Source organism: Varroa jacobsoni, unplaced genomic scaffold (genome assembly GCF_002532875.2).
Source record: "Varroa jacobsoni isolate VJ856 unplaced genomic scaffold, vjacob_1.0 scaffold_1019, whole genome shotgun sequence".
Taxonomy (NCBI): Eukaryota; Metazoa; Arthropoda; class Arachnida; order Mesostigmata; family Varroidae; genus Varroa; species Varroa jacobsoni.
The window spans coordinates 53,277-79,803 of record NW_019213921.1 but is presented as its reverse complement, the minus strand read 5'-3'; the positions used below and the strand labels follow the sequence as shown (position 1 = coordinate 79,803).

Below are 26,527 nucleotides of genomic sequence, written 5' to 3'. Positions count from 1 at the left end.
TATATATCGTTTCGGACTTATCATTACCGTTTTATTAAAATTACAAATAAAGTGCTTTCATCATCCATACCCACATTTTGTTACTGTTTAAAAATATTCCATAAAATCCAATACTTCACAGCTCTTACTATGTGACATTGTTTGCAGGATAATCTACCTACAAAATAATTTAATATAACGTGAATAATGTACAAATTACTCAGGGTATCGTATTTAAAATATTCCCTTAACTGACTCGTATCGATATATCTGGTTTAATGTTTGATGAAGCTTAAAGTCCCAAGAAGTTAGAAGTAGGATATTTCTAAGTAGAATCTAACCCAAATTAGAACAGAATGTACCAACGCCATTCTCTGCCACGCCCGAAGTCCCTCTCTTGCTTCTTTATTTAAACTAAATGTTTCCTGTGTTTTTCTTTGTAATTTCATGGTTTGTTTGTAACAACTATCAGAAAAATAGTTATTTGGCGGCAGCTATGACTAGTAGTGCCGCTATAATTAGAGCCCAAATGTTCAAAATTTTTGTGTTTAGCGTCGACCTCCTGTGACAATCTATATGAAAACATCGTCAATGTCTGCACTTATTATTCTTGCCGATACGAATAACGAAAACCAACTTTGCCGATGCTCGCTAAGAGCACACTCGCCCTGAGCAAACCGCAAAAGCGTGAGTTTCTACGTGCAAGTCGGATTCTATTTTGATTACTTTCAGCGAAACGACGTCATTTCAAATCACATCAGTCTCATCGAAAACGATAGGGCACTGGAGTGAGATTGGGTTGTACATATCCTACTAGTGTTTCACAAGTCTTTGACATGGAAGACAGATACTGATCAAATGCAAGGCCCACACTGGACGATTTGTGTTTCCATTTTTTTTTAGAATACTAGCAGAGTTCGGACCCAGAGAAAAAAAAAAGGTGTCTTATCAAGAATGTGGACAGTTTTAAATCAAGCCATATATCAATAAGAGTGCGACCTTATATTTACAGCAAGTCCCATAATCAATAACGGAACTTTCACTGTTTCAAAACCAAGCGGCACTTGAGTTGACTTTTTAAAGAGACACGAACATTCAATGGGTCCTCGAAATGATCTAAATGTGGTATTTCTTTTTTAAGCTGGCGCGTTTTTTGCCCGTATGCTTTGACTCAACAATTTTTGCCATTGGTTCCATTAGACAAACTTTTCTTGTCAAATCTTTCATAATAACCATACGATAACAGCAGTAAAAGCATGGAAAAATATATCCTAGAGTAGTGTCAATTAATTTTAAATATTCAATAATTCGGTCAGCTACTCATAGATGGCGCTCTACTAGGTAGTTATCGTCAGTCTTCTATTTCTATCTTCGGTCTTCACCACTGTTAGGGACGCCGCATAACTGCGAAACATTGTTGCTTATAGTAGTTATTAATGACATATTATACGGCAAAATAATAATAATAAATAGTTTTATATTTAGTTAGGACTGTACTATAACGCCACCACAGTGCCTAACCAGATTATTGGGATCATCACATATTAGTTATAGAGGACGCTTGTTTTCGTCAGAAACAGTCACTTTACGTTAATTTCATATTAGAAACATAGAAACAAGCTGCATTAATCACATACTATTATCTACAAAGTACTGACATTGCCTGGCATGTGAAAACGCAATTTAAGTATAGGTTCGGTATCCATCCAGTTCATTAAGACTGTAAGAGCTCCTGTGTATGTGCCCTATTCGACAAGTAGTGCGCGGTCTTCGGTGTTTTGAAGACGTCATCTTCCCCGTAAAGGGCGACTTGGGTCGATCGTAATGTGCTATAGAAGACTAGCTATTTCTACTTGTTCATTAAGGGTCTACACTCTTCCGGTTCCTTTGGCCTCGGTATTGACTAGAAGCGAAAATAATTAAATCTGTGCATCCGTATGCACACCGTTTGTGTGTGTGTGACGGTGTGTCAAGTTGACGTACTCTGTGCGCATTCGTATTGTCGCGTGCAGAGGCCACTGGCCCAGCACAACTCAGCGTACGACAATGTAGCAGGTACAGTAGTTTCTACATCTGGTTGTCTGTCACAGTTCTGTCAGCCAATGTAGTGTTATACACAGAACATGTGACAGTTGTCTATATGCATAATAGTGTAGGGATACGTTGTTCGCGTTCGGCCTGCTCTTTTTCTATTCTGTCATACATGCAGTGTCCCCTTGTCGCAGTTATACTATAACTGTTTATGTATAAAACAAAAACTGATTTTAAACTGGTTTTAAGAAAAGATTTAACTGTGCTTTCATAATCATAGAATACATTCATCATTAGATTATTGACCCCCTGCTAATAATCCTTATAGGCTGGTATATTATGCACGACAAAATAACATTGATATATTTAACTTCTACCGATGTTATAGAGGTCAGAAATTATTTGATGCTCGACAACTATATTAGCGCACTTCAAAAGTTAGCATTACTTCGAGATACAATATTCATTGCTTGCATCGTTTTTAAGGTCGGCCAAATTATATGGGTAGATCAAGATTTATGAAACAGATAAAGAAGGCCAGGGTCCTGCTTAGCACTGCATTCACCTTCTTTTAATTAGTGTAGTTAATCTGCACGCATTCCCGGTGTTTCGAGGATTAGTCTCTTCATTTGAAGGTGATCTGTTTTGTAGAAATATCGAATTGACCTAATCTGACATACCGTTAAATCATACCGAATTGCTATCCTATTGATCGATGCCAGCATAGTAAATATTTCGGCAATTTAAAGAAACCAGCCTCATCATTTATCATCATTAATGTTTACAGATTGGAGCACAACTAATCCCAAAATTGGCTGAATGGCACCAACGCCAAAAAAAAGTAAACTTCACAATCCAATGGAGTGGACAAAATTTGCCGTCACCATAGTACTTATACCAGTTGTCATTATTGTTCTACTGACGCCCAGATTTGTGGAAGCTTCTATCGAATACTCAGCACTGGGCATCCCCACATGTAATCCGCCAGGCATATTTCGACCAGGCCGGAAACTGGACTTTGGAGCCTCGAAGAAGAATGGGGCGATCGTCGACTCAAAAGGATCCTCGTTCATTCTAACTGGCCAACTGGAAGACTGCGCCAACTGGTGCTGCAAATTACCTGCCGGTAATAGACTTTACAACGGACGGAAGTATCACACTATACATATTCTATTTGAACAAGAACATTGTTGGCCTTAATAGCCCGAATAAAATGCGACTGACTTGAATGTTAAGTTAGATATAAAGTATTGGTATTTTTAATAACATATATATAGTACGAAGTTCTGTGTGTAAATACGTGTAACTGATAAATATAAACCGCTTGTTTTCACCCACTCTAAACAATTCTAGGGTCTCCTGCACAAACATTAAACCTGCGTTTTAATACTCATTGCTTTAGTCAAACAGTTACAATTGTTTGTATTGTTTCAGTGAATTGCTCAATAGCGACGTTGGAAATTAAATCGACAGGCGCTAATTGCCACCTTCTTACATGCTATCCAAGTGAGTTGTGCATTTTCAACCCCAGAACCGAATTCGTTTCCTACGACAGAACGCTATTTGTGCCAAAAGACGCATACAAAGTTAAGGAAACCAATACCAGTGAAGTAAGTGATGGCTTCAGTAAATCCGGCGGAAACGGGCCCATACTTAGCTTTGTTGACCAGCAAATGCCACCGTCACAGAACATTGATCCTCAACGCGATTCAATGATCAAACCACGAAAAGGTGTTGGACTACCCCCACCGCCCACTGACAAGCATCTTAACCAAACGACAATCTCGAATCGGGAGCATCCGAACACGCCTATGTCAGAAAAACGTAAAACCCCGGTCGGAACGATTTTTCTATATTCAGCCCTCATTCTTGCTTTGCTAGCGATGTTTGCTTTTTTTGGACAAAAGTTTCTCGACTGCTGGGAACGCAGACATTACACCAGGGCGGACTATTTGTTAGATGGAATGTATGAAGACAATAGACACGGTCTTAAAGCCCATCATAGCCCGTGCCATTGATCATCCTCAAGTGACTGCCAGCTTTAGATAGAAAAAAAATACTCAGAGGTGCTAAGGCAGGCGGTGCTCAGACTAGGCATTCGTATCCGCTACAGTGTGATTGAATCCGAGACTGCTTTAAAACAGTGCATGTATAGTATAATGAAATAGTTCAACTGATTTACTAGATGTAGAGTAAATTTTGTTCAAGTTAAAGATCACGAGTATGCTTTAGCTTCAGAGAACCATTTAAGATCAATTGATCTTCATTGGTTCTATTGTGTAAGTCTGTGGTCACCTTGTTATAAGCCACTTCCAACCCTATGAATACATCCAGAGGCCGTAACAATTCGAAATAATTATCAAGCATTGATCGCAACCCAAATAACCAACGTGGGCCACTAGTTGGCGGCAGTCGAGAAACTTAATAGTGCAATATGAACACCAACTAAATAAACAGTAAAATCTTTTGAAGATAATCATAATAATATGAATAATAAATGTTGCACTGAAATTGTACAGTACTCTTATTTTGTTTTGTTTGAATTAATATGTTAAATAATAATAAATATGTGTTAATTATAAAATTTCGTTTTATGGAATTTGCGCAAGAGTTTTTCACAACGGGTAATCAGTAACATTGTTATGACATAGCACTTCGAGAAGCAGATATGTATATAACAATGGGATTAATTATATTAATGAGTTTCAGAATTTATTTCATATCACAGACATAATATTAGAATATATGGTTTTAGATTATTCAAATTCCATTATTGACTGCGTCCTGAAGAGGTGGACGTTGGCGAACACTCATCAAACAACCTTTTGATAAGCTTATTTGTCGGTAATAAATCAATAACCTAATTATCAAATGTTTACGTATAATAGAATGCATATATTATGCTCATCCCTAAGCTAATAGCAGCAATATTTGCGAAAATTCTTATCTCATTTTATATCGCCATTGTTTTGAAAAAATCTAATAGAACCATACATTTTTCTTAGAGTCGCTTCAGGCTAATAGTATAGTCGTTGTATTAAATCTCGACATTTTCTTCTCAGTCTAACTATCGCAATTTTAAATTACTTAAAAAAACACACGTCATGAAAAACAACAACTCGCAGTTATATTGTCACATATTTTACATTATCTACATGCCACGTAGGCGACAACCTTGATATACGCGAGGAATTTCTGCACCAATTAACTTTGTGGTTCTAAACGGTAAACCTGAGACCTATTCTATGCTTTTATCAATACTATTTGTGGGTCAATGATCTTACTTGCAGGTTTCTATATACAATAATATTAGACTACTATTTGGCACCTGTTTAAATTAAATTAAATAATTAGACCGCTGCTTTTTCTGATGAACCTTCGTGAAACAGTTTTCAACCTAGAAGAAGTCGCTCGCTTTTGCTTTCCGGATTTTCGGTGCGTCCGACGAGCCTGAGTCTGGTGTTTTTGTAGTGAAGAGCCGAGGTGAGGGACTGGGAAATGGCGCGACTACTGATACAGGCGTCGCAAATCGTTCTTTTGAACTCTGACTTGGGCTAGGTGAATAGCTTGCCATAAGTTTCTTATCTACACCTCGACTGATACCTAGCTTGCCAACAGCAAGTCTCTTTGCTGCTGGGGAAAGCCCGGTGAATCGTGGACTTTGGGGCACGGTGCTGTGAGTAAAGTTGTCCTGAACAGTTTTCATCGCCTTCTGTTTCTTCTTGGCAGCAGCAGCCCTCTCCGCTAACGAATGAGCTAACTTTTCTCTTTCAGATGGAGCTTTCATCCGGAATTTCGAAGTATCCCCGGCGCTGTCAATAAGGTAAGGGGTGCTATCAACTTCTCCCCAGGTCATTAAAGGTGAGTCGCCGACTCCAGGCCTTGGAGACGGTGTAGCTACAAATGAGAAACCGTTGACTTTTGGTGAAGATGCAATCTCCCAACTCTGTTTACCGTTGATTCCCACTTTTTCGACAACTCCATTCCAAAACCCATCGCCTTTGGTTTGCTGAGAAGCGCTCGATGCTGCTGCGGTGGTGGCCATATTCATATTGATTGAGGTACCCCACGGCCTCGTGCCAAGACGAGTTGCCGAATGCTGGACCTTAACATGACTGTCTTTAAGATCCTGAATTTCTTGGTCAGTAAGAGATGCCCCTTCTGGATAATACATGACAGTGTTATGCGCCTTGTACTTCCAAGTATCCAATGGCTTCGATGACCGACCGTCAGTCACAGCAAAGGGTGTTGCAGGTGGAGGCATTAAAGCTGAGTCGCTCTTAGCGCTCTTTTCCTCGTCCTGTTCATGCTTGTAGATCCAGTCCAACTTTTCTCGCCGTTTCTGCTCGTTCGTTTTCATAATCTGAGTGAAAGAATCATTGTCCTCAGAAGTGTATCTTGCCATAAACTGCGAAAGAGAAACTCCTTCAAGTTCTTTCTTAAGCTTGGCTTCTTTTTCAGAAGTGCGCGACGGTACCTTTGACGGGCCTGGAGTATTTTTAATCCAATCTTCGTCATCCCATCCTTCTTTGGAAGGAGTGTCTCCGACTTCAACATGAGGCGTCTTCCCAAGTTGCTTTTCGGCCTCAGCAATGCGAATGCTGTTCTGACTATCAAGAGCATCAAGATACTCACTTTGCTTACGCACAGTTTCGAGATAAGGAAAAAAATCTCGTTCTATAATCTTTTCTAGCTTTTCAACGAACTCCTCTTCTTCTAGCACCTTCATCTTTCGCTTCGACGTATGCGCTTCATTTTGAAGAGCCAGCGCTCGTTCAGACCGCTCTGACAGCACCTTGGCTTGTACAGGGGCTTTTGGCCCCACGGGTGTAATAGAACTCATTATCTTAGTTTACTAACTGCACTTTTTTTCGAAGGTACGAAAACAATGACGAATAGCTTAGCACAAGAAACTTCTTATGATTTTTGACCAAAGAAGTACACCTGCTTCGTGCTAGTTTATCTGGTCAGTCAACTCCAGTTTGACAACAATTTTTGTGTTCTCGAATTCCACTTTAACCACAAATACTTGCTCACACTGTTTGACGCATACTGATGTTTAACATGGATTGTCCGAAATTTCCTAGTTGCGAATTCTGCTCATACTGTTCTTTAGATTCACCTTCCGTCGAATAGGTGATAAAATCGACGAGAACGCAGCGCGGGCTTTTCAAAAGACGCTGACCTTGGTCTTGGATAGCTGTGAGAACCGCCACTAAAATAAGTTAATTTCAACTACCGCTGCAATTATTTTTCGTTTTTTCGCAGTACAGCAGGTCATTTTAACTGTCCCTATATAACATGTATTGACCTATTTAATTGAATAGAACAACATGACTGTTAATAAAGATCATATTTACGCGATAGGGTAGGCCATGGTCCATGACAAAGGCCTTACCATGTCATCACACTGTTATAAGCGAATCCGGCTGACTTTAATATTGAATAACTTTTAAACTAGTGTGCACAGAATGATGATTTTTTTGCATGCATATAAGAAGTATCTTTTCTTCTTAGTCATCATCTGGCTGACCTCAATACTCCATTCTCTAAACATCCGCATCATTTACTTATCGTGTTTCTGCTTAAAACCTTTTTGTGTGATGTTTTCACTAATCATTAATAGATTTCCTTTCGAGAAGGAAAAATTGATCACTGAGTGTTGAGCTTTGGGATTAAAAGATGTTTCTCCTTCTGAACTCATTATTCCACTACTAGATAGAGAATAGATTACTAGCATACTGGTCATAAATATTTCAGCCTTCTAGAAACTTGTAATAATATAAATACAATATGTCTGAAGATAACTTGAGTAAATTTTGAATATTATTTACCATTTTCCATATCAATTTCCATATCAAAAATGATTTGGAATTTGCTTCGGATAAATAATAATAATATGTCGCCTACTAGTGACTCACAAACCTGCAACCTTGATCCCATCTGTCAATCTAGAGACATTTACTTGCGATAATTTTTGATATAATTTTCACAAACTTTCTAAGTTGAATCGAAAAATAATACTCAAGCGTAGACATCTGATCCACGAGACTAAACGTATAATGTGCCAATATCAAATGTATATAAAAGAAACAAGACTAATTATCTTGGAGGAAACGTGAAAGGCCTTCAAGAGGATTCCGTTCCGAGACTTATACTTAGTTATGTTTTCCTATGTTATTGAATCTGTTTTAAAAATCTAACACATGTTTCGAATTTTGCGTCTTGAACTGCGTTAATGTTGCATGAGAGCACTTACATGTCAGTTTTTTTAGAAATACGCACACACTCAAGAAGAAAACGATTTAAGACAAATTTAGAGACATCTACTCATCTCCAATGTTTTCTATAAAGTTTCAGAACTCTAGCCAAGTAAGATATATCAACCACGGGACCATTTGAAAATTGCTTTAATGTTGGTCTTCTCGACTTAAGCTTTACTCAAGCCGTCGGCAGAAGTGTCGGTCCCAAATCTATGTCTTGGTAAAGGTAAATAAATATAACTACGTGTATCCCGAAGGGTACGTGATATACATAATGTATACATTCTGACCTATAAAAAGCATTTATTTGGCGAATTTCTTAATATAATTCCTTTTTTTTAATTTTAAGAAGTGTAAAGCAAGGTAAAAAACACAATGTGCTTTTTCTGGGCTTATTTGTAACCTAATATGTACACTTCAGATACCCCTTCTACTTGAACATTCCACACGGTTTATGATAACGTTGACAGTTATTATATTACCAATTGCCATAGACCATATCCATTATCGAATAAGCAAATCACACAGAGTACTTCGGCTGGTGCTCAAATTGAACGTCCAGTTTGGACTGCAAGAGATTAAGTAAGATTTTATTTTTACCTTATTTAAAACAATAAATGGAGTTCTCATTATTAACGCGGTCACTTTGACGTACATTGCATGCATCTTTCGAAATACGAAAACCGTGTCATTAAAAGTTCTTTAGAGACTTACAATATTATTCAGGTACAAGGTAAATTAAAATGACTAAATTTATTTTTACAGAATCATTTATATATACAATATTTGAAAGTGTATAGAAATGTACCAGACATTAGAAATTAAAGTTCGTCCCTTGATTTATTGTCACCATCCAGCAGTTGCTCATGCAAACACTTAGTTTGCCTTGGATCGTTCTTAAGTACGCGTTCCTCGCATAGATATTGCATCAGGGGAACTTTTTCGGTCTGTTGAAAATACCTGAAAAATAAATAAATGTCTTTGTTTAACCCAATGTACTGAACGATTCTGCCAAAAATACGATAGAGAGAACTTACCCCGATAAAAAAACTATCTACCACAACCCCATTCTTAATAATCATTGGATGAAAAAAGACCTGATGAGCCGCACCGGATTATCACAAATTAAAATAAGAGCCCAAGCTCATCGGGCTTCCTGTTTCAATCTGCAATACAAGGTTCTTTACTTCAACAAAAAAAGCATGATAACAATTGCCTGATGAAATTGTATTTTTTTTCTTAACCAATCCTCGGCCTGAAAACTCTCTGGACAGTGCTACAGAAACAATGACGTATGCGCGGCGTCGCAGCGATATTGCTCTCGCTTTTCAATTTCTTTTTCCTGTTAAGATACTTTATTGTGAGAAAAATTTTCGTAAAATTATTTAAATGTCCGGTTTCAAATCTGCGGCGCTTGCAAAACTGGCTAATGATCTTATTTAGAAAAACTAAGTGTTGTTTATTTTCGAACTCTAATGGTTGATTTATTGACATGTCCCAGACCATTTCGGGGGAAATTCTGCATTAAAGTCTAGTTCTAAATGTTGATTACTATAGAAATCATGTAGATCCTACCATTCCTCAATGTCGGATTCATGTGACTCGAGCATTTTCTCACACTGAGTTTTCAGGTTTGTGACCTCGGCGGGTGGTTCATCCCACAATTCTTGCGGGATACCCAGATCGACTTTAACACCTTTAGCGACCAAATTGTTAAGCACCTGGAACGTCTGAGAAGTGCCTAAACACACAACACAGACGATATGTGATTGACCGATGAATGTTAGGGATGTAAAATAATCATGTTGTTTTTTTATATATGTGTAATTTAAATTCAGTCTACACTACAATAGCTTATTGCAATCCATTGTCTAAAGCTTCTTCTGAATCTGGCTACAAAAATAACTAACAAGTGTAGTTATTATCATACATTGTCTCTATGAAGAAGGTGAGTCATGATAACGGTGTACGAGTTCAACACGGCAAAGGGTACAATATTTATAGTAGTTAATGTTTAGCCTTTGCAGAATGGAAATAGCAAAGGCTATTTTATTTTGTACATGAAAGTTAGGCAAAATTAATTACGTTTAAGAGGTTTATACAAGACCGAACTAAAAAAAACAACTCTAATCTAGCTAGATGTTGATAGATCCCACCTCTCGCAAATCTGGTTGAATCAGTTCTCTCTTTATGCAGTCGGTACTCTAAAAGCCGGTTGCAAACGCTTTCCAGTGTTTCTATTAGACGCAGTTCCGACGTGACGTACTTTTTCACCTTACGCTTCTCCGGAGGCGTATCTATATGATACCCGGTCTCGATAACATCGTGCGTTTTGCCTGTTTGTGAATACAATATTGCAATATGTTCCTGTTTTTCTCTAAAATATGACAGTTTGAAATTCTAAAGTTCAATATCTTAAATTATTGAACGCGAATGAATATTTAACTGCCGTAATTTAAACTTACATAAAACGTGCTCATCAAGTATGAATATATCAAGTATCAATAAAAATTTATGTTTCTTTTCCTCAAGTCCGTACCTGTCGCCTGGAGCTCTAAGTCCAGCTCAGTTACAAGGTACTTGCATACTTCGCAAGTGTCCGCATAACGAACACCGTACTCTTTTTCAACAAAATCAGTTTCACCTTTTGGTCCTTTAGTTCCATCTGTCTCCGTTGAGGCAGCAACAACGGATATGGCAATCAGGAGAAAAAGGACTCTCATTTTAGTACAGGCAAAAATCTGTAATGGAGTGGAATCAAAGCAAGTCATAATTCCTGTGTTAGCTATAACTTACTAAGTTTTTAATCAGGTATGATCGTATGTACTACTTGAAACTGAAAAAAGTGTCAGACGATATTTTTTCTCTATTGATGGTGTTAAGCCAGATTTCGCGCGCGATATTTTAGCCGAAAGTCTAACCCATCTAGAAGACTAATTCAATTATTTTCATCAAGATATAGTACAATTTACAATAATAGAATCCGTATAACTGCACGGCATTTGCTATTTTAACAAGACATTACCGACAGGAAAACTGCCCTTGGCTGTCTCCTTCGTGGCCAAGGTAACGATGCGCGAGTAACAGTTCATAAATTTTATTGTAGCGCTCAAACACAAAGATGCCGATAATCCAAATCCATGTATTTGATTTTTAGGATGCTTTTATCAGGGCTAGTATTTAGTTAGAAGGCACGTAGTTTCTTAAAGTTCGACATGAACTTAAGCACAGCTAATTTATATTTCTGTATATATTATTGTAATATTATTAGAATAGTGTACGTCTACTGCAGGTGCTGTACACACCTTAAATAGCGTAGTAGAATTTTACCAAACAAGGTGTCTATCTTAGTTAAAGGATTTTGTTTAAACTAAATAGGAGGCTGTAAAAACAGGAGACTATAGATATATAACTTCCTAGAATAGATTTCTTAAACATGATATATAAAATAAACTGCAGTCATTGGAAATCAAATAGAATACACTTTATGTTCGATGTTTACGTACCAACCCAGAATATTCATGTTACCTATTTGATGAAAAATCACATTCTTAGATTTGTAGAAAGCTATTCACATGCGACTAGACACTTACGATTTTTCTCCGCTTAAGGGAACCACCTTTATCGTTTCTTAATTTTATTCTACTTAGCCAATTTACAAAACACCGGTTAATGGATTTAACTTAGGGTTGGACGCCGGCAAGAACTATATGAAGAAATGGTTTTTGCAGTTCCTAAGCGGCATCTAGTTGTCTCGTTTCAAAAGCGAATGGGCGTTGTGCCGCAAGGTGGGCTCGCAAAGAAAGTTGTAGATTTATATTTCTCTTGTGTGAACTGCTACGCCGTTTTTTAAAGAGATTAAGTATTACAATAATAATAAAAATAATAATGCCAATTAGTTTTACTTTAGTGATCCCAATAAGTACACAGGGGACTCTAAGACCGTAACATGGATTCTGACTATAAATAGGAAAAACGCTAAAAAGTAATGGCACCAGTTGTAAATATAACATTATCTTAGAAATTAACACAGCGGCTCACACTGGGGTGTCTATACAAATGTGCATACAATGTTATGCACTTACAATGTGTATAACCGATATAAGCACACCAATAAAAAAAACTCATGGGTTTATATGTTATTTAGGTTCATAGATATATTAGAATCTATTTGTGATTGTCTATTCGCAAATAACTCAAGAGTACTAAAACGATCCACAAATGCGAAAAAACGAAAATCTAACACCGGTCACAGATAATTCAATAAAAATATATGGATGAGAAAATATCAAACATTCTTCCACAAGCCATCTAAGTGCCCAAAAACGTATGCGACCGAAAATAAAAATGTGTTTCTGAGTTTGTATAGAGATAGCTGGTATTGCAATTTGCTTCTCAAAGATCATCACTGACGCCCAAGTGTTTTAACTATCTACTGTAAATAAAGTTCTCCAGATATTTATGTTACTTTAGTAAAGAATCGTCACTAACAGAGACGCCGTAGTGCATTATTAGTTTCAAACGATCAACCACGTAAATAACTTTGTCTGATCATAGAATCTTTGTCGGGATTCTCTACCTGGTATTTAAATACATAATCGCAAGCTGATCGTAATATTATCGACAGGAACGATGCTTTCGTGGTTAATTTGACGATCTTCAATAAGTAGATTAACATTTGTGAAATTTTTGGATTTCTGAAATTTTCGGATGCCAGTAGACCTAGAGGATTTCTGAAATTTTTGGATGCCAATAGATCTAGAGGATTATAAACGTGATGACAACGTTTATCTACACATACAGAGAGGTACTCTGAAACTATAAAAAAAAATGGCGCATCTTTAAAAGCGTCAAACGTCGCGTTACACGCTTTTCGAGAAAAACAGACAGTGCAAAAGCAATTGCATTTTTACGATATATTTATTCAGTAAAAGTCAAACATGAAGCATTTATATCTATTGTTTGTATGTACAATATAAGCTATCATCATTGAGTTCTTTAAGCTGTCTTAAAAAAAGACACTCTGATTAAGTTCTTAGCGTTGACTAATAGAGGTCCTTATTGTTGTTAGAATGTGGTCGGTAAGTCTAGTCTTTATAGCGCACACCGAGAGAACGCCTGAAATTGCAGTGGTATTTCTAGTCTCTGTTTAATCTCTCAATAACTTTGAGGTATTCGCCCTCGAGCTCTTTGTATTCAGCATCGAGCTTTTCTATTCGATTATCGAGAGACGCGTGTAATTCGGCGTACGAGGCGCCCTCTTTCTTGAACGCTTTCTTTGCCTTTTCAAGATTGATCTGTTCTTGACGAGCCGTTGCGTTTAGACGATTCTTAATATCCAACCGGTACTTCTTGTATTCGGCTGCATTTTTCTGCTGGGTGTTCTTTAGGCGGAGAATCTCGTAAACGCGTCGTGCTTGACGCTTACCAATTTTCAGTTTTTCACGAGCCTCTACACGCATTTCCTCACTGAATCCTTTTGCTAGCCTGGCAGCGTGAAATGGAGCAAGTCTCTGACAGTTTTTAGCGTCGATATAATCCCGAACCCTTGTCAACTCTTCGGAAGGATCTTCGAAAGTAATGTCAACGACATCAGCCCGGCCTACATAGTAGTTGTAGACCATTTGAAGGAGCTGGGCACCCAAACCTTGCCTTTGGAAAGGTGGCAGTATTAGGATTTGTGAGACCCGAGGGCGCTGCTTGTCGGGATACGCCCAATACTTGTACACTGTGCAATAACCACAGAAGGTGTACCACGTATTTTCCCCCTCACGGCGTTTCTCGTATAATACAAATGAATTCCAATTTTCATCCTCTGTGTCGATGTACTGAGCGCCGTCAACGAACCACATGACAAAAGATTCCATTCGCATATGATACTTTCGGTATTTCGGGTCAGCAACCATATTGTGGTAAACTTCGTACGTGACCTCACTGCTTTCCGGCTTCCACTGGTGCTGGAGTTCACCCATTGGTTTGAACTTTCGCTCGTCCTGCAGCTTGCTGGTGAATACATCGAGATTTGTGTAAAAATCATTTTCGGGCAGTTTCTCACTAATCACACCAAGAACGTCGTCAGCTTCTACGTCTTCAGCCTTGTCAGGAGATATCTTTTCGGAAAACTTCTGTCCAAGAAAGATTTCTAGACTACCAGCAGCAAAGTACAGTTGAATAATAAGATCCTTATAGCCAAATATTGCTTCTCCTTCACCGAAGAACTGGTGGCACATTTCCGGGTTGAAGGTGCCTTCTTCCTTATTGAGATCAGCTGCCGTATGTACAAGACGAAATTCTACAGCGTCATTTCCGCTTGTGACATACTGTTCCAGCACGTCCTTACGAACCGCGTGGTTCATTTTTAGGGCTGAAATTGAGTGCAATTCAATCTGCTTGATTATAGTGAACGGCCAATATGTTAGTTTAAGAAAATCGTGATCACAAATTACTCTAATACGTATAGTGAATACAATTTTTATAAAATATTGATATATCGGAAAAGCTACTCCTGATCAGACATCACAATACATACTTACAGCATTGGTTAGACATCCCATATAAATTAGACGAATTAGCGGGCACATAAAATTTGGAGTACCAAGTGATAAATGCTAACAGAGCGATGTTCGGTAATTATTTTAGCGTTAAATACCAAGACGGTATAAAGCACACTTATCGTCTGTACGTTTCTGCATGTGTTATTTTCAGTCGCTTGTTTCAACTTAGATAAAAAAAACATTTTCTCTTCTACACCTGATAGCAACACACAGACACACAGTATACTAATATTTTTGAACACTTACACGAAGACATCCTTAAGGAAAAAAATTTCGGAGATGATATGAAATTACACTTAATTTATATAATTACAATAATTTTCTCCTACGAAAAGTTGCAGATAATAAATCCGTGTCTTAAATACACAAGTTTTGAAATGCGTGAGAGCTAGCTGTGAATTGTATTCAGAAACACGCTGTAGCCGCGAGTTTTTAGAGCTAGGCTAAAAATTGTCGCTGTTTAAAGGAACGGATACACACATCTTTTGTATCCCAGCAAATCCTTGCAACTACTATATACGACACGTGAAGGACCCACTTGATTCGAAGACTACATAACATACGAAGACTACATAAACAGATGTTCGTTATTGTGCCGATAAAACTAATCAAGGTAGTATTGAAAAGAGTTAATAAATCGGTCAAAAACGAATGCTCAGAAGACGACGGGTATATGTGGAATTGTCGATGGCTGATGAAGCTCCGATAAATTCAAAATGTGCGTTTACGGTGCGTACGTGTGTCTGCATGAAGGAACTGCGAATAAACATACGGATACAAGACGGTCTAATTTAACTGATCTCGTTTCACAGAAGGAAAATGCTACATCTAACATGCCTGTAACTAATACATATGGGACCCATACCTTGGAATTAAAAATATTGCCTGTGAATGTTAAAGGCAGCTGACTATACGTCAAAGTGAGTAGTATTACTTGCGCGGAACGAATCGAGCTTCGATTCATTCAGTTTTCGAACCTATTGTCGTCGGCAGCAGTTCACAATTCCACAAACACCTAGCCTTTCGGAAACCTGTGCATTGGCGCGAAAGCAGCTCATGGTCATAGAAACTTGATGCGTAGCTTTTCCAGAGCTCTAGCCAATCGTTCGCCTTGTTACTTATAAAGTGCCTAATAATTCTGATCAGAGGTTTGATTAAGTCAATCAAAAGGCTAGAAGTTATCTATTAAACCGATCCCGGGAAATCTGTCGCTTCATAAACGAGTCTACTTGGACAGCGAAGCTTCTAGAGAACAGCTGATTGCCTGAATCTGACCGCTAGATGGCGCTGACCGTGATGGGAACGTGGAGTGAGAATTACATTACTCCGAATTGAGTCGCCTTCTAGGGAGGCACTGGTAGCAGGCCTCCTGTTCATTAGCGTGATCCTGGCATCGCGCGTAGCGCAAAAATGTATCAAACGGTAAGATGTAAAGTTCGTACATTCTATACCCGTTGTAAACGGAAAATAGGAAAGTGTGTACTAGTGGGAACGCGTGCAGGTTGTAAATGCTTCGTTGAGAAATCTTGTCAAGTGGTCCAGCTGAACTCAGAGAGAGAATAAAGTGCAGCTCTGGATATTGTTAGAGTAGTAAAAAATTAGGCACATATGAAAATCAGCTACCCCAAATAACAAATAAAAAGGCTTTTTTTGTTTGAATCCTGCTGTGAAAAATGCCGGTCTTGATGTGAAGGGTTTTCTCCAGAATTTGGAGAAAAATCCTATGCTATATGTAACATAATATCTCATACAACTTAACCGATTGGACAAAAAAAGCATTTGCAAAATACCACTCCCATCGGTAAGCTAAGATGTCCTCGTATCTTAATTGCCTCTTTTCGAATTCGTGGTGAGTTACGATAAGAAATTCGATCGAATAGAATTTGCATGAACTGATTATGCTCCTTAAACGTTTTACCGTTGGCAAAAAAGTTCTTGGTTTACAATAATTGTACATAGGTAGGTTCGTATTAAAGCCTATTCGAATTAACTGACCACTGGCCATATCGGCTTAAACAAACGGCAAATATTTATTACTACGGTCACTTAATTTCAAAAGATATATAAATACAAACTATAACAAGAAACGAATCATCTGTAACTAATGTAACGCAATCCTAAGGCTTACAAGCTATGAGTAAACTGCCGATTAACGGTACAAGCCCGCTCAAATAAGTCCAGGTTCCTTTAATATCTGCACAAATGTTAAGCTTATTGATTTACGAGACTCATAGTATGAAAGGACAATTTTATGTTTTAATAGTAACAAGGTATTTAACCCTGTGTGTTTATAATTGATGTGATTATTATCGGAAGCATAATAATTCTAATAATAATTACTAAAAGAAAAATAGGTTCATGAAACTAAACCAGAACAGTTCTAATGAATCAGTATGTTGATTTCTTGCATGCATTGTTGCTTGAAACAGGACAACAGAGCATAAAGCAATGCGCAAATATTTGGTCTAACGGGAAATCTCATATCTATTATTATATGAGCGTCCATGGTTAGAGCTTGTAACTTTACAATGTTGGCATATATAATATTTCTCTTGGTCGGGATTGAAGGTGTCGGTTTCATTGACCAGAACGCTTGGGTACCATAAGAGCGGGATAGCGTATATATCGCAGCAGCTGAGAACGGCATCGACGCTATCGTTGCTTCGTACGAAAGCATATATCGGCGGGAAATGGACAGACGCCTCTAGCGGCACCACGTTTCCGGTTAATTGCCTCGATCCTACTTGCAGCTATCATAGTAACAATGACAATTCATATTCATTTTACAGATTCTGATTATTCGTTGTTTTGATATAATAAATTACATATCCGTAGATCTATAATATGATAAATATATTTTTTTCCTTTATTGTCCTTACTTTCTGTGGATACTGAGTGTAGTCCGGTCATTTAGGCATTACTTGGGCTTAACGGTGTTACATTAACATGTTAGGTCTACAACCCATCCACGAATGAGGAGATAGCGAATGTGGCTGATTGCAACGCTGAAGATGTCAATAAAGCGGTGAAAGTTGCGTTAGAAGCTTTCGAGAGCTTCAGCCAGACTTCAGCGAAAGAGCGCAGTACTCTCCTTCGGAATCTTTTTGATCTGCACAACAAGCATCGGAAGGTTCGTGAAGTCAAATTATAGGCATTGCTCCCGCTCAAACTAGTAGTTAGGGAAAAGTGCTTCATTTATGTGGAGCCTGAATACAGATAGACAAACACCGTGGAACATGATGATAAAAATAACGCAGGGACTTCTCAGGCTAGTAGCAAAACCTTTTCAGACGTGAGATTAATGAATTCCGTTAAGTTTGTGTTCAAATTTATAGAACTGCCATAGCTTGCCTCAGTAGATACTACTTTAAATTAGCGTGTCTTGTTGATTGTAGGAACTATCGGAAATAATGACTCTCGAGAATGGAAAACCCTTACGCGAGGCTACTGGTGAAATTGTTTACGGTGCTTCCTTTCTCGAATGGTTCTCGGAAGAGGCAAAGAGATTATACGGTGACGTTATACCTGCTAGTATAACTGACCGAGAGATACTCGCCATCAAACAGCCGCTTGGGGTTGCTGGAATAATTACACCGGTTGGTTGGACAAAGCAGATATTATACCAAGGCGTCTTTAGGTTTTAATTATGTTTAGTAATTAAGATTAAATAGGTTTTGTTGGAAACGTTTAGATCACGTTCGCCCCACCAAGCTCGAGGAAAATACACGATACGCTTAATTCAAATCTGTCAGTGTTAAACTGATCTAGTAATAAATTTACGTTACCCTTATTGTTTCACCTGTGGTATTTTATGTTCAAAAATAACATAGCTTCAAGACGTTGTGACTCCGAAGGCTTAGCACTGGAATTTTGAATCTAACAGTGTGTCTAATCTAATGGAGTGAACTTAATTTTCAGTGGAATTTCCCCAATGCCATGATTACTCGAAAAATTGGTGCCGCGTTGGCTGTGGGGTGCACCGTTGTTGTCAAACCGGCACAGGACACCCCGTTATCGGCACTGGCAATTGCGGAGCTGGCTGAGCAGGCAGGTTACCCAGCTGGAGTTGTCAACTTTCTCCCAGCTTCCCAAACGAATACTCCAAGCGTGGGCACAGCTCTAGCTACGCATCCTGATATTCATGCGCTTAGCTTTACTGGTAGCACGGCTGTAGGAAAGGTATCTGAATCTAATCGAGAATTTTCAATATTTTGTTTGATGGACCGATGAGTTCCATTGCATCTTGAACGATGTCTTCGATAACGCATTGTAATGAGATAACTTTTTATGATTAAATTATAAAGAACACATCGAATTCATTAACTTTCAGTTGTTGCTGGGACAATGTGCGTCTACTGTAAAGAAGGTTTCGCTCGAGCTGGGAGGCAATGCACCATTTATCGTATTTGATTCTGCCAACATTGACCGTGCCGTTGAAGGATTATTGGTGGCGAAGTTCCGAAATACGGGTCAAACTTGTGTCTCGGCTAATCGGATTTTTGTGCAGACTGGAATCTATGAACAGTTTATAGGTTTGTGAAATGCTGCTTCTAATCCTAACAATAAATCGGAGAGTGCAGCTTTTGACCGAATATGATAGAAATGACCAACAGAAATTATCCGTGCGCCTAAGTTCGAGAAACACTTTTTCCAGAAAAACTGGCGGCAGCCATGAAGTCCCAGTTAAAAGTAGGTGATGGCTTTGACGAGCGCTCAACATGTGGTCCTCTCATTAATGCAAAGGCCGTTGAAAAAGTCAAACATCACCTCAAAGATATTAAAGCAAAGGGTGGGCGTATCCTACTCGAGGGGAGTTCTAAAGGCAACTTTATTGATCCTGTCATTGCGGCTGATATCACACTCAGTATGGAGGTTGGTATTGTTATGACATTTTTCCTGCGACATTATTACGTCATTATGACATCTCTCAACAAATTAGTTAGCCAAACTGTAAAAGAGTGATTTTTTCCGATCACTGGCGAAAGATTTTCGTTATGGATAGATTGAACGCAATATTTCAGCAGTATCGCTCTGTTTTATAAATTCCAACATTACATCGGTTACATATTATATTCGTATATATTTTCGTTTCAAGGTTTGTCATGAGGAAACGTTCGGACCGTTAGTAGCTGTGATCCGCTTTAACACAGAAGAGGAGGTCTTGAAATTGGCCAACAACACCGAAGCGGGCTTGGCCGGATATTTTTATTCCCAGGATATTGCGCAAGTATTCCGGGTAGCTAAAAAGTTGCAGGTCGGCATGGTTGGAGTTAACGAGGGACTCATCTCAACAGCTCAAGCGCCATTCGGCGGTGTCAAACAGTCTGGCATCGGCAGGGAAGGATCTCGCTATGGCGTTGATGAATACGTTGAAATTAAATATATCTGCCTTGGCGGACTTGCCTAACTTGTTAGGTTTCGTCAGGGGGAATAATACTGAAATGTGTAGATCCCTTAAAGGTAACCTACCCTGAAGTTAACCGTTTTTCTTTATCGCACGTTATATTCCGATAGGATAGAAGCCATAGGTCAGAGCACTGGCATCGGTTAAATTGATTTGATTCTAGGTACAAAACAAAACTATGTCATTTCTTTGAGATGTGGAAAATATGAGGCTTCATTTAGCATTTCTCACGAAAAGGTAAGCTAATATAAGCTGTAAGTCTTCCAACATTATAACTGTAATATCATATTAACATGAGCATTTTATATTGTACAAGTAAAACGGACGCTTATAGAAATTAACAACTAATTACAGTTGTGCCATAGAATTTTCATGTCACTAACTAACAGACCAAAGTACGACTGCTAGGATTGCGTGTGTATTCAAATTAACGTAGTTTTCACTGAGAACAAGTGGTTATTTGCATCCATCTCTAGGAAGCGCTAGTCTTTAATTCTTATAGTACGTGCAATAATGGAACCGTTTCATAAAATATTTAGCTCTTTTTAGATCTAACTATTTTATTTTTTAGATGAAATACTTTTTACATTACATGTACATTTCAATAGAATAAGTTGGCTTTTAGTTGACTTTAATTACGGGCGTCGTCGAGACGTCATTGCACCCAAAAGAAGAGACAATACAGTACGTATAATATATACGGCTGCAACATAACGTGTTACAATATACTAATACGAATATAGTCAAACACAATAAATGGGTATGTTGTGTTACTAATAATAAATTGTGCTGTTTTCTGTTTTTTTCAACAACAAGGTTCAAGTGAAAACATTTCTAGGGTTGAGAGTATGACGTATAACTTTGTAAACAAGTGTTAGTTAATACTGAATGTTCAAATTGTAGATCAAAATGTATCAACTAGGGTTCGGAGTAATATTTGGAACCATATTTTTAATACTGGAAGGCACCCGCTTAAACCTCTAGGGCTACATAGTTGTGGAATCGACACGTAAATGGATCCTTAACACCTCCTCGTCAAGTTAAAAAATGCCTAAATGCTAGCGTCCCGTACGCGTTAACATCTACGTCTTGAAGAGTGCGCACGAAGTAAGATACCACATTTGTTCATTAAATATTTAGTTTCCATATTGACAGCAGAGCACAGAAAATTTTAACGAATTCTGGAAGGTTCTACCAAGACGTCCCAAGTATCTCTAGTACAATCAAGTCGTGAACTTGACATAAGCAAATCAAGCGTTCGTCGCATTTAAAAAAAACGTAAATGGAAAAACTACATTTTAAAAATGGTACCTGCTACCAATGAAAATGACCCGGATTGAAAAAAAAAAGATTTGTGAATGATATAATTTAGATAATGTATGAATAGAATAAACGGTTTTCGAAGAAAAGTGTATTTGGGGTGTCAAAGCTGTGTCCAAATTAGGCGGCATAATTAATCGATATGATTCCACCTATAGGGCGACTGTGACTCCACAAGTAAGAACGCCATATGCATGTACGAGAACTTCACTGGAATTTCGAACAAAGAATTAATTAAACCATCTCTTTCTTTCATCACCATTAATTGAACCAAGCCATAGTACAGTAACTGGTGCCTATTACTTAAATTTACTGTCGAAATCTGTTTCACAACGGGGAGGGACTTTACTAAAGATTGCGAATTGGATCTTAAACAAGATAAAGCATTTATACACTATTTGAGGTAAGAGCATATTTTGATTAAAAAGAACACAAACAGACGCATTGGAAGAGGTCCCGTGGAATGCCTTGCCCATAACGCCAATAGACCTAACTTTAAGATAAAGCCTACAATTTTATTTATTTATTTGATATTTAAGCTAGAGTCTATATTTATCGTTATCAGCGATATACCGATCAGAACGGTAATTTTGAACATGTGCAATAGGAGGAAATCAAACGCATTCTCTGTATATTTTTTCTGCAATCTGAACATTAATTACATGCAAATAAAAGCTGAATTCACGATAATCCAAACCATGCATACATTTTTGGGATATTTTGTATATTGATTTAGAAAATGTTTCCCCTTTACGATGACCGTCGTCTTGTCTAAAAAATAAAAACTCATCTCGAGTGTCGTAAGAGCTTTACCCATAATGGGATGGGAATGTCTGTCTTGGTATACAGATAGTGGATTATGGCAGCAGTGCAACCTCAACTGCATAAAAGTAAGTTTGAGCTCATTAAGCGTGAGATAGCCTATTAAGCACTTTTCATCGTTAACTTTCCAAATCTAACTGACGCTTCAAGAAGCAGGTGGCATCCATATGGCCAGAGCGCACCAAACAAATGAGTGGACATTTAACACTGTGTTTGACGATGCATACCTATAGATATCGAACAATTATTCACCACATAGCGACAGTTGTCACATACGATTATTATTAGTTTTGTAATTTTCCATGAGCAGATCGGAAACATACATTTTAAGTGTCAACATCTGGTTTATAACGTTGGTAAAAGTGCTGGACTTGACAAATCTACTTCCGCATAATGGCACCGTGGCGTCACTACGTGTGGTGTGGCACCGAAACGCCTTCAGCTGGTTTACATTAAATACGCTTTGTATGATTTTGGAATCAGTAAACCCTCTTGGATGTCAGATATCTGTCAAACTGTATCAGACATTATTCAGTCACGGCGAAGTATTATATGAAAGCTCAAAGCAATAATGATTACAACCAGATATTTAGAAGGTTGAGATGTACACGACATATTATCGGGGCAGTAGGACGCTTCTTTCAGTGTTCGACTTCTAATCATGTTTTGCTCGAAGGCACTCCGGAATGACCGCTTCGTAGAGGAAGGCCAAGGCGGGAACAACCAGCGCGGTGTCCAAGGAACACCGAGCAAGTAGGAAGGATAAGTTCTAACGGCATGTAACATCGTTGCTACAGGCGACGAACAACTACTGCTCGACGTGAACAGGGAATTACAGTTCAGTGCTGAGCAAAATATAACCAAAAGAGTTCTTGCTTATGACCAGCGCCCCGTTAGTGAGAAACAGCAGCTTTAGCTACATGCTTATTCCGAGTTTGCCGTACGTGTCTTTTGCGATAGTTAACGAGATAAGACCAACCCACTCGCAGCTCCCTCCGTCCTCTTACAGAGCTAGTAGAGAAACGGGCGGACCACATGCTCTGGCTCCGTTCGTCCGAAGTCTGAAGTTTCGTTAGGGTCGTCGGTTTTTGGGCCTTGTGTCGCGTCGATCAACCTGCCGCTTAACTCGTTACAGAGAGAGACGCGCACAGACACACAAATATACAAACATACGTGCATACATAACCTCCAGCTTCCCAGCCACATACACACACACTCACTCAGAAAGCTGCACATGCTCACCGTTCTCTACTAGACATTCTGAATCAGAGTACGAATGATCACAACGACGTAATAGTTAAGTAGCCTGTAGACAAATTTTTTCCAAATTTCCCTCTTCATTCGGCCCCTTCCTCTGGATACCCCCTCTTCCTGCGCAGGAAAATCAACTTTGTTCCTATTCCTGCTTTACCTCCTGCACTGCGTCTGACCTCTAACGTTACCCTTGCGCTGGTTTGTTCGTAATCCTGTTTTTCCGTTTACGGTATGAAATCGACGCTGCAATTGGCACTCACCAGCCTAGGTCTACTATACCGTAACCTATATAGTATCTAACCTTACCACCCGTGATGACTAAGGAAAAAATTACAGGATTGAGTTCCATTGTTATTAGATGAATGCGCGAACAAACAAACATATCGAGCCAATGAAGGAAGACAACATAATTCTGGTCCATATTTTAGTCACATGAGAAAAGGCGAAGTTGACTTTAGTGTTTATTACACCACTTTATGAATGAATGCTGAATACGACCAATGGGTTAGGCGCGTCCACTGCTACCAAGTCGATGACACACATAGAAGCATGGAACGTGTGCTCACGCGTGAAAGCGTTGCACGGTATGAATTTTTTACTGTTTTACCAGCCGGAACTTATAGAACTGCCATATCCATAAGAAGTTATGTCATTCCAAAACTTACAAACCTACATTTTCTACTCAACTGGTGTCAAAAGACTACTGGGCATATGCCACTGGCTCAATAGGTATGTTATTAGCGGGTAATTCCATAGTTATGAAAGACGAATTCAGCCAATTGATTCAGGTCATTTTCCTTTTACGGAAGTGAGTACAACAAATACGCTTGTCTAGCCATCGTTTGCTTTGACTTAGATTCTTTTTCGTTTAGTTGGACTACTTTGAAGTTCTAGCATTGTTGGATTGAATTTGGTATAGCACTTCGAACAGAGAAGTTAAAAAATTACCAAAAATACTGTAATCGTGACAAACATTTTCTAGTAACATCGCAATAATTATCATTTCCGCTAATGAGTGGTAATGTTTAACGGCGCAAACTTGATTTGAGCCATAATTACAACGAGAGATTGGCAATACTGCAATAAGGAGGTTTTTATCAAGTTCTAAAAAGACGGGAACTTGCACTGTCAGAACGGAAACGCAGCTGGTATGAAGAAACGTAGTTACTCTCCTATAATTCATCGTAGCTTCACATATCCTTCGAAGTATTGTAAATGTGTTAACTGGAAAAAATATCGAGCCGATCAAGTTTTAGAAATTATTTATAAACGTTTCAGAGGTAGTCCCGCACGCTTAGCTCCATCGCATGCTATGTTGGATTTTGTCGTTTAACCTATTTTCTAGGCCCAAGTTAAATTGTACGTGTTGACCGTTTAAACTACTTCTTCTTCTTCTTCTTCTTCTGGCAAATTTATTTCATTATAGCATGAAATATCATGCCATTAACAGTAAGCCTATTACACAGTAAAACGGGAGAGAGAATCTACGTCGACTAGAGAACGCATTTGGAAACTGTAAGGGCTGTGACAGAAGACTGCCCTCCAGCAATGAAAATAGAAGAAGTTTGGAATACAGCATTTTGCAAAAAGAACCGACAGGATGATACGCGTTGGTACGACTACATCTTTCATCATCGTGTCAGTCCGCAGGCAATTTTCGATATCTGAACGAAGGACCGTAGCCTCTTTAGTAAGCGGAAATTACTTTCAATGTACACCCACAAAGAAAGGCTACAGTTCACGAATCATTACAGAGAAGAAGATCAAGTAACAGCACTTACTGTTTTCATAACCAGGGGCAGATGGTATAACTTTGACTTATATTTATTTAAAGGCAGCTGAAAAAGAAAGTTGCTTTAAAAGTGTTTGAGCGGAAATCATTGTATACGTAATAATTATTAATGTACTGTTTCAAGGAATACATAAAGCAAATTGTGACTCGAATGTAATTGTTGCTGCGTCTGCTTCTAAGCCTCTAATTAGCTTCTTTCTGTTGGCCTTTGTCAGCGCTATGTAGTAGGATCGGCTTTTTTAACCGCAGCTGTTTGCTGAGTCGAGTTCGATACGATGCAGTCAAACTAATCGCGGATTCAAGAGATGTTGCGAGCTAAAACAATTTAGCTTCAAATTTTTTTATCGATATTATTCGGTAGCAGGATGAGTATCGTTCGTCCGTGGTCGTCGAGATATTTATATATTGCTAAAACACGGTCAAAACGTTTTTTGAAAACATCTCAAAAATGCTGTTTCTTATGAAAATACGTTCATCTGTTTTTGTGAGGTTATTTAGTGGTAAGTCGATTTCAGTTTATTTAAAATAAATCAAATGTGTTCTTTTTGCTGCTGTATGATTCTGTAAAATTTTAGCACTAATTTTTATGTCGTTGAAAAGTACCTTGCGGTCAAACATAGTGTTTTTACGTGTTTATATATATATACATACATACTAGTTCGATCGTAATTGTACAAATGAAGCGAAGCTATGTAATTGGAAAACATTCTTAGCATGAGATAAAACGTAGAACTACTGAGCGCGCACTATAGGCTTACTCTGCTAAAGGCTGGCTGTAGATTACTTAACGTAACATTTCTATGAAGTACCTATTTCAATACGCTTTATCATTTTTATTGTTTTACGTTGACAAATGTCTTACGATTTAAATTTTACTGCATTAGGTAATTCGGGTCCAGAAGCGCAACTAGACTACACTAAATAATAATCGAGTTTTTCCTTGAGACCGGAAGCGTGGCCCAAATAAACAATAGGCGTCTCTTTGAGGCGTGGCTGCCATTGAAACTACAAATCAGAGCATGATTTGCAACCATTAGTTCAACCCTCAGGTGTTCTAATATGGCTGAAATTCTTATATGACATACATTCTTCCGCTGTTACATCCATT

General features: G+C 38.3%; 4 protein-coding genes across 9 annotated transcripts; 2 read left to right on the top strand and 2 right to left on the bottom strand.

The window, feature by feature from the left end:
- Positions 1-1,625: 1,625 nt before the first annotated feature.
- Positions 1,626-4,531, top strand: LOC111265852 (uncharacterized). Of its 2 annotated transcripts, none has more exons than XM_022842819.2 (3): positions 1,626-2,034; positions 2,798-3,136; positions 3,445-4,531. In XM_022842819.2, the coding sequence occupies exons 2-3, from the start codon at positions 2,830-2,832 to the stop codon at positions 4,026-4,028; spliced, it is 891 nt and encodes a 296-aa protein (XP_022698554.1). In that variant the 5' UTR covers positions 1,626-2,034; positions 2,798-2,829; the 3' UTR covers positions 4,029-4,531. The 2 variants fall into 2 exon arrangements, with proteins under 2 accessions (XP_022698554.1, XP_022698555.1); XM_022842820.2 differs by lacking the exon at positions 1,626-2,034 and adding an exon at positions 2,504-2,645.
- Positions 4,532-5,117: 586 nt separating this feature from the next.
- Es2 (ess-2 splicing factor homolog) lies at positions 5,118-7,123 on the bottom strand. The gene has a single exon (XM_022842817.2). The coding sequence runs from the start codon at positions 6,851-6,853 to the stop codon at positions 5,408-5,410; it is 1,446 nt and encodes a 481-aa protein (XP_022698552.1). The 5' UTR covers positions 6,854-7,123; the 3' UTR covers positions 5,118-5,407.
- Positions 7,124-9,011: 1,888 nt separating this feature from the next.
- Positions 9,012-15,940, bottom strand: LOC111265853 (FGF signaling regulator protein canopy b). Of its 5 annotated transcripts, none has more exons than XM_022842821.2 (5): positions 15,693-15,861; positions 10,813-11,014; positions 10,430-10,609; positions 9,849-10,014; positions 9,012-9,233 (listed from the first exon to the last, which is right to left on the bottom strand). In XM_022842821.2, the coding sequence occupies exons 1-5, from the start codon at positions 15,789-15,791 to the stop codon at positions 9,095-9,097; spliced, it is 786 nt and encodes a 261-aa protein (XP_022698556.1). In that variant the 5' UTR covers positions 15,792-15,861; the 3' UTR covers positions 9,012-9,094. The 5 variants fall into 5 exon arrangements, with proteins under 5 accessions (XP_022698556.1, XP_022698557.1, XP_086826802.1 ...); XM_022842822.2 differs by lacking the exon at positions 15,693-15,861 and adding an exon at positions 11,867-12,011; XM_086970676.1 differs by lacking the exons at positions 9,012-9,233; positions 9,849-10,014; positions 10,430-10,609; positions 10,813-11,014 and adding an exon at positions 13,171-14,659 and having other exon boundaries at positions 15,693-15,940.
- Positions 15,941-16,103: 163 nt separating this feature from the next.
- Ssadh (succinic semialdehyde dehydrogenase) lies at positions 16,104-21,015 on the top strand. The gene is made up of 8 exons (XM_022842816.2): positions 16,104-16,249; positions 17,396-17,551; positions 17,781-17,957; positions 18,223-18,423; positions 18,746-19,006; positions 19,158-19,359; positions 19,482-19,699; positions 19,923-21,015. The coding sequence occupies exons 1-8, from the start codon at positions 16,238-16,240 to the stop codon at positions 20,232-20,234; spliced, it is 1,539 nt and encodes a 512-aa protein (XP_022698551.1). The 5' UTR covers positions 16,104-16,237; the 3' UTR covers positions 20,235-21,015.
- Positions 21,016-26,527: the final 5,512 nt, after the last annotated feature.

Coding starts and splice junctions, on each gene's coding strand:
- LOC111265852 (XM_022842819.2), top strand. CDS start 2,830: ATGGCACCAACGCCAAAAAAAAGTAAACTTCACAATCCAATGGAGTGG. Junction 3,137..3,444: donor GTGCTGCAAATTACCTGCCG/GTAATAGACTTT, acceptor GTATTGTTTCAG/TGAATTGCTCAATAGCGACG.
- Es2 (XM_022842817.2), bottom strand. CDS start 6,853: ATGAGTTCTATTACACCCGTGGGGCCAAAAGCCCCTGTACAAGCCAAG.
- LOC111265853 (XM_086970676.1), bottom strand. CDS start 15,791: ATGAATCGAAGCTCGATTCGTTCCGCGCAAGTAATACTACTCACTTTG. Junction 14,660..15,692: donor GCAATATTTTTAATTCCAAG/GTATGGGTCCCA, acceptor ATAATCAAGCAG/ATTGAATTGCACTCAATTTC.
- Ssadh (XM_022842816.2), top strand. Junction 19,360..19,481: donor AATCTATGAACAGTTTATAG/GTTTGTGAAATG, acceptor CACTTTTTCCAG/AAAAACTGGCGGCAGCCATG. Junction 19,700..19,922: donor ATATCACACTCAGTATGGAG/GTTGGTATTGTT, acceptor TTTCGTTTCAAG/GTTTGTCATGAGGAAACGTT.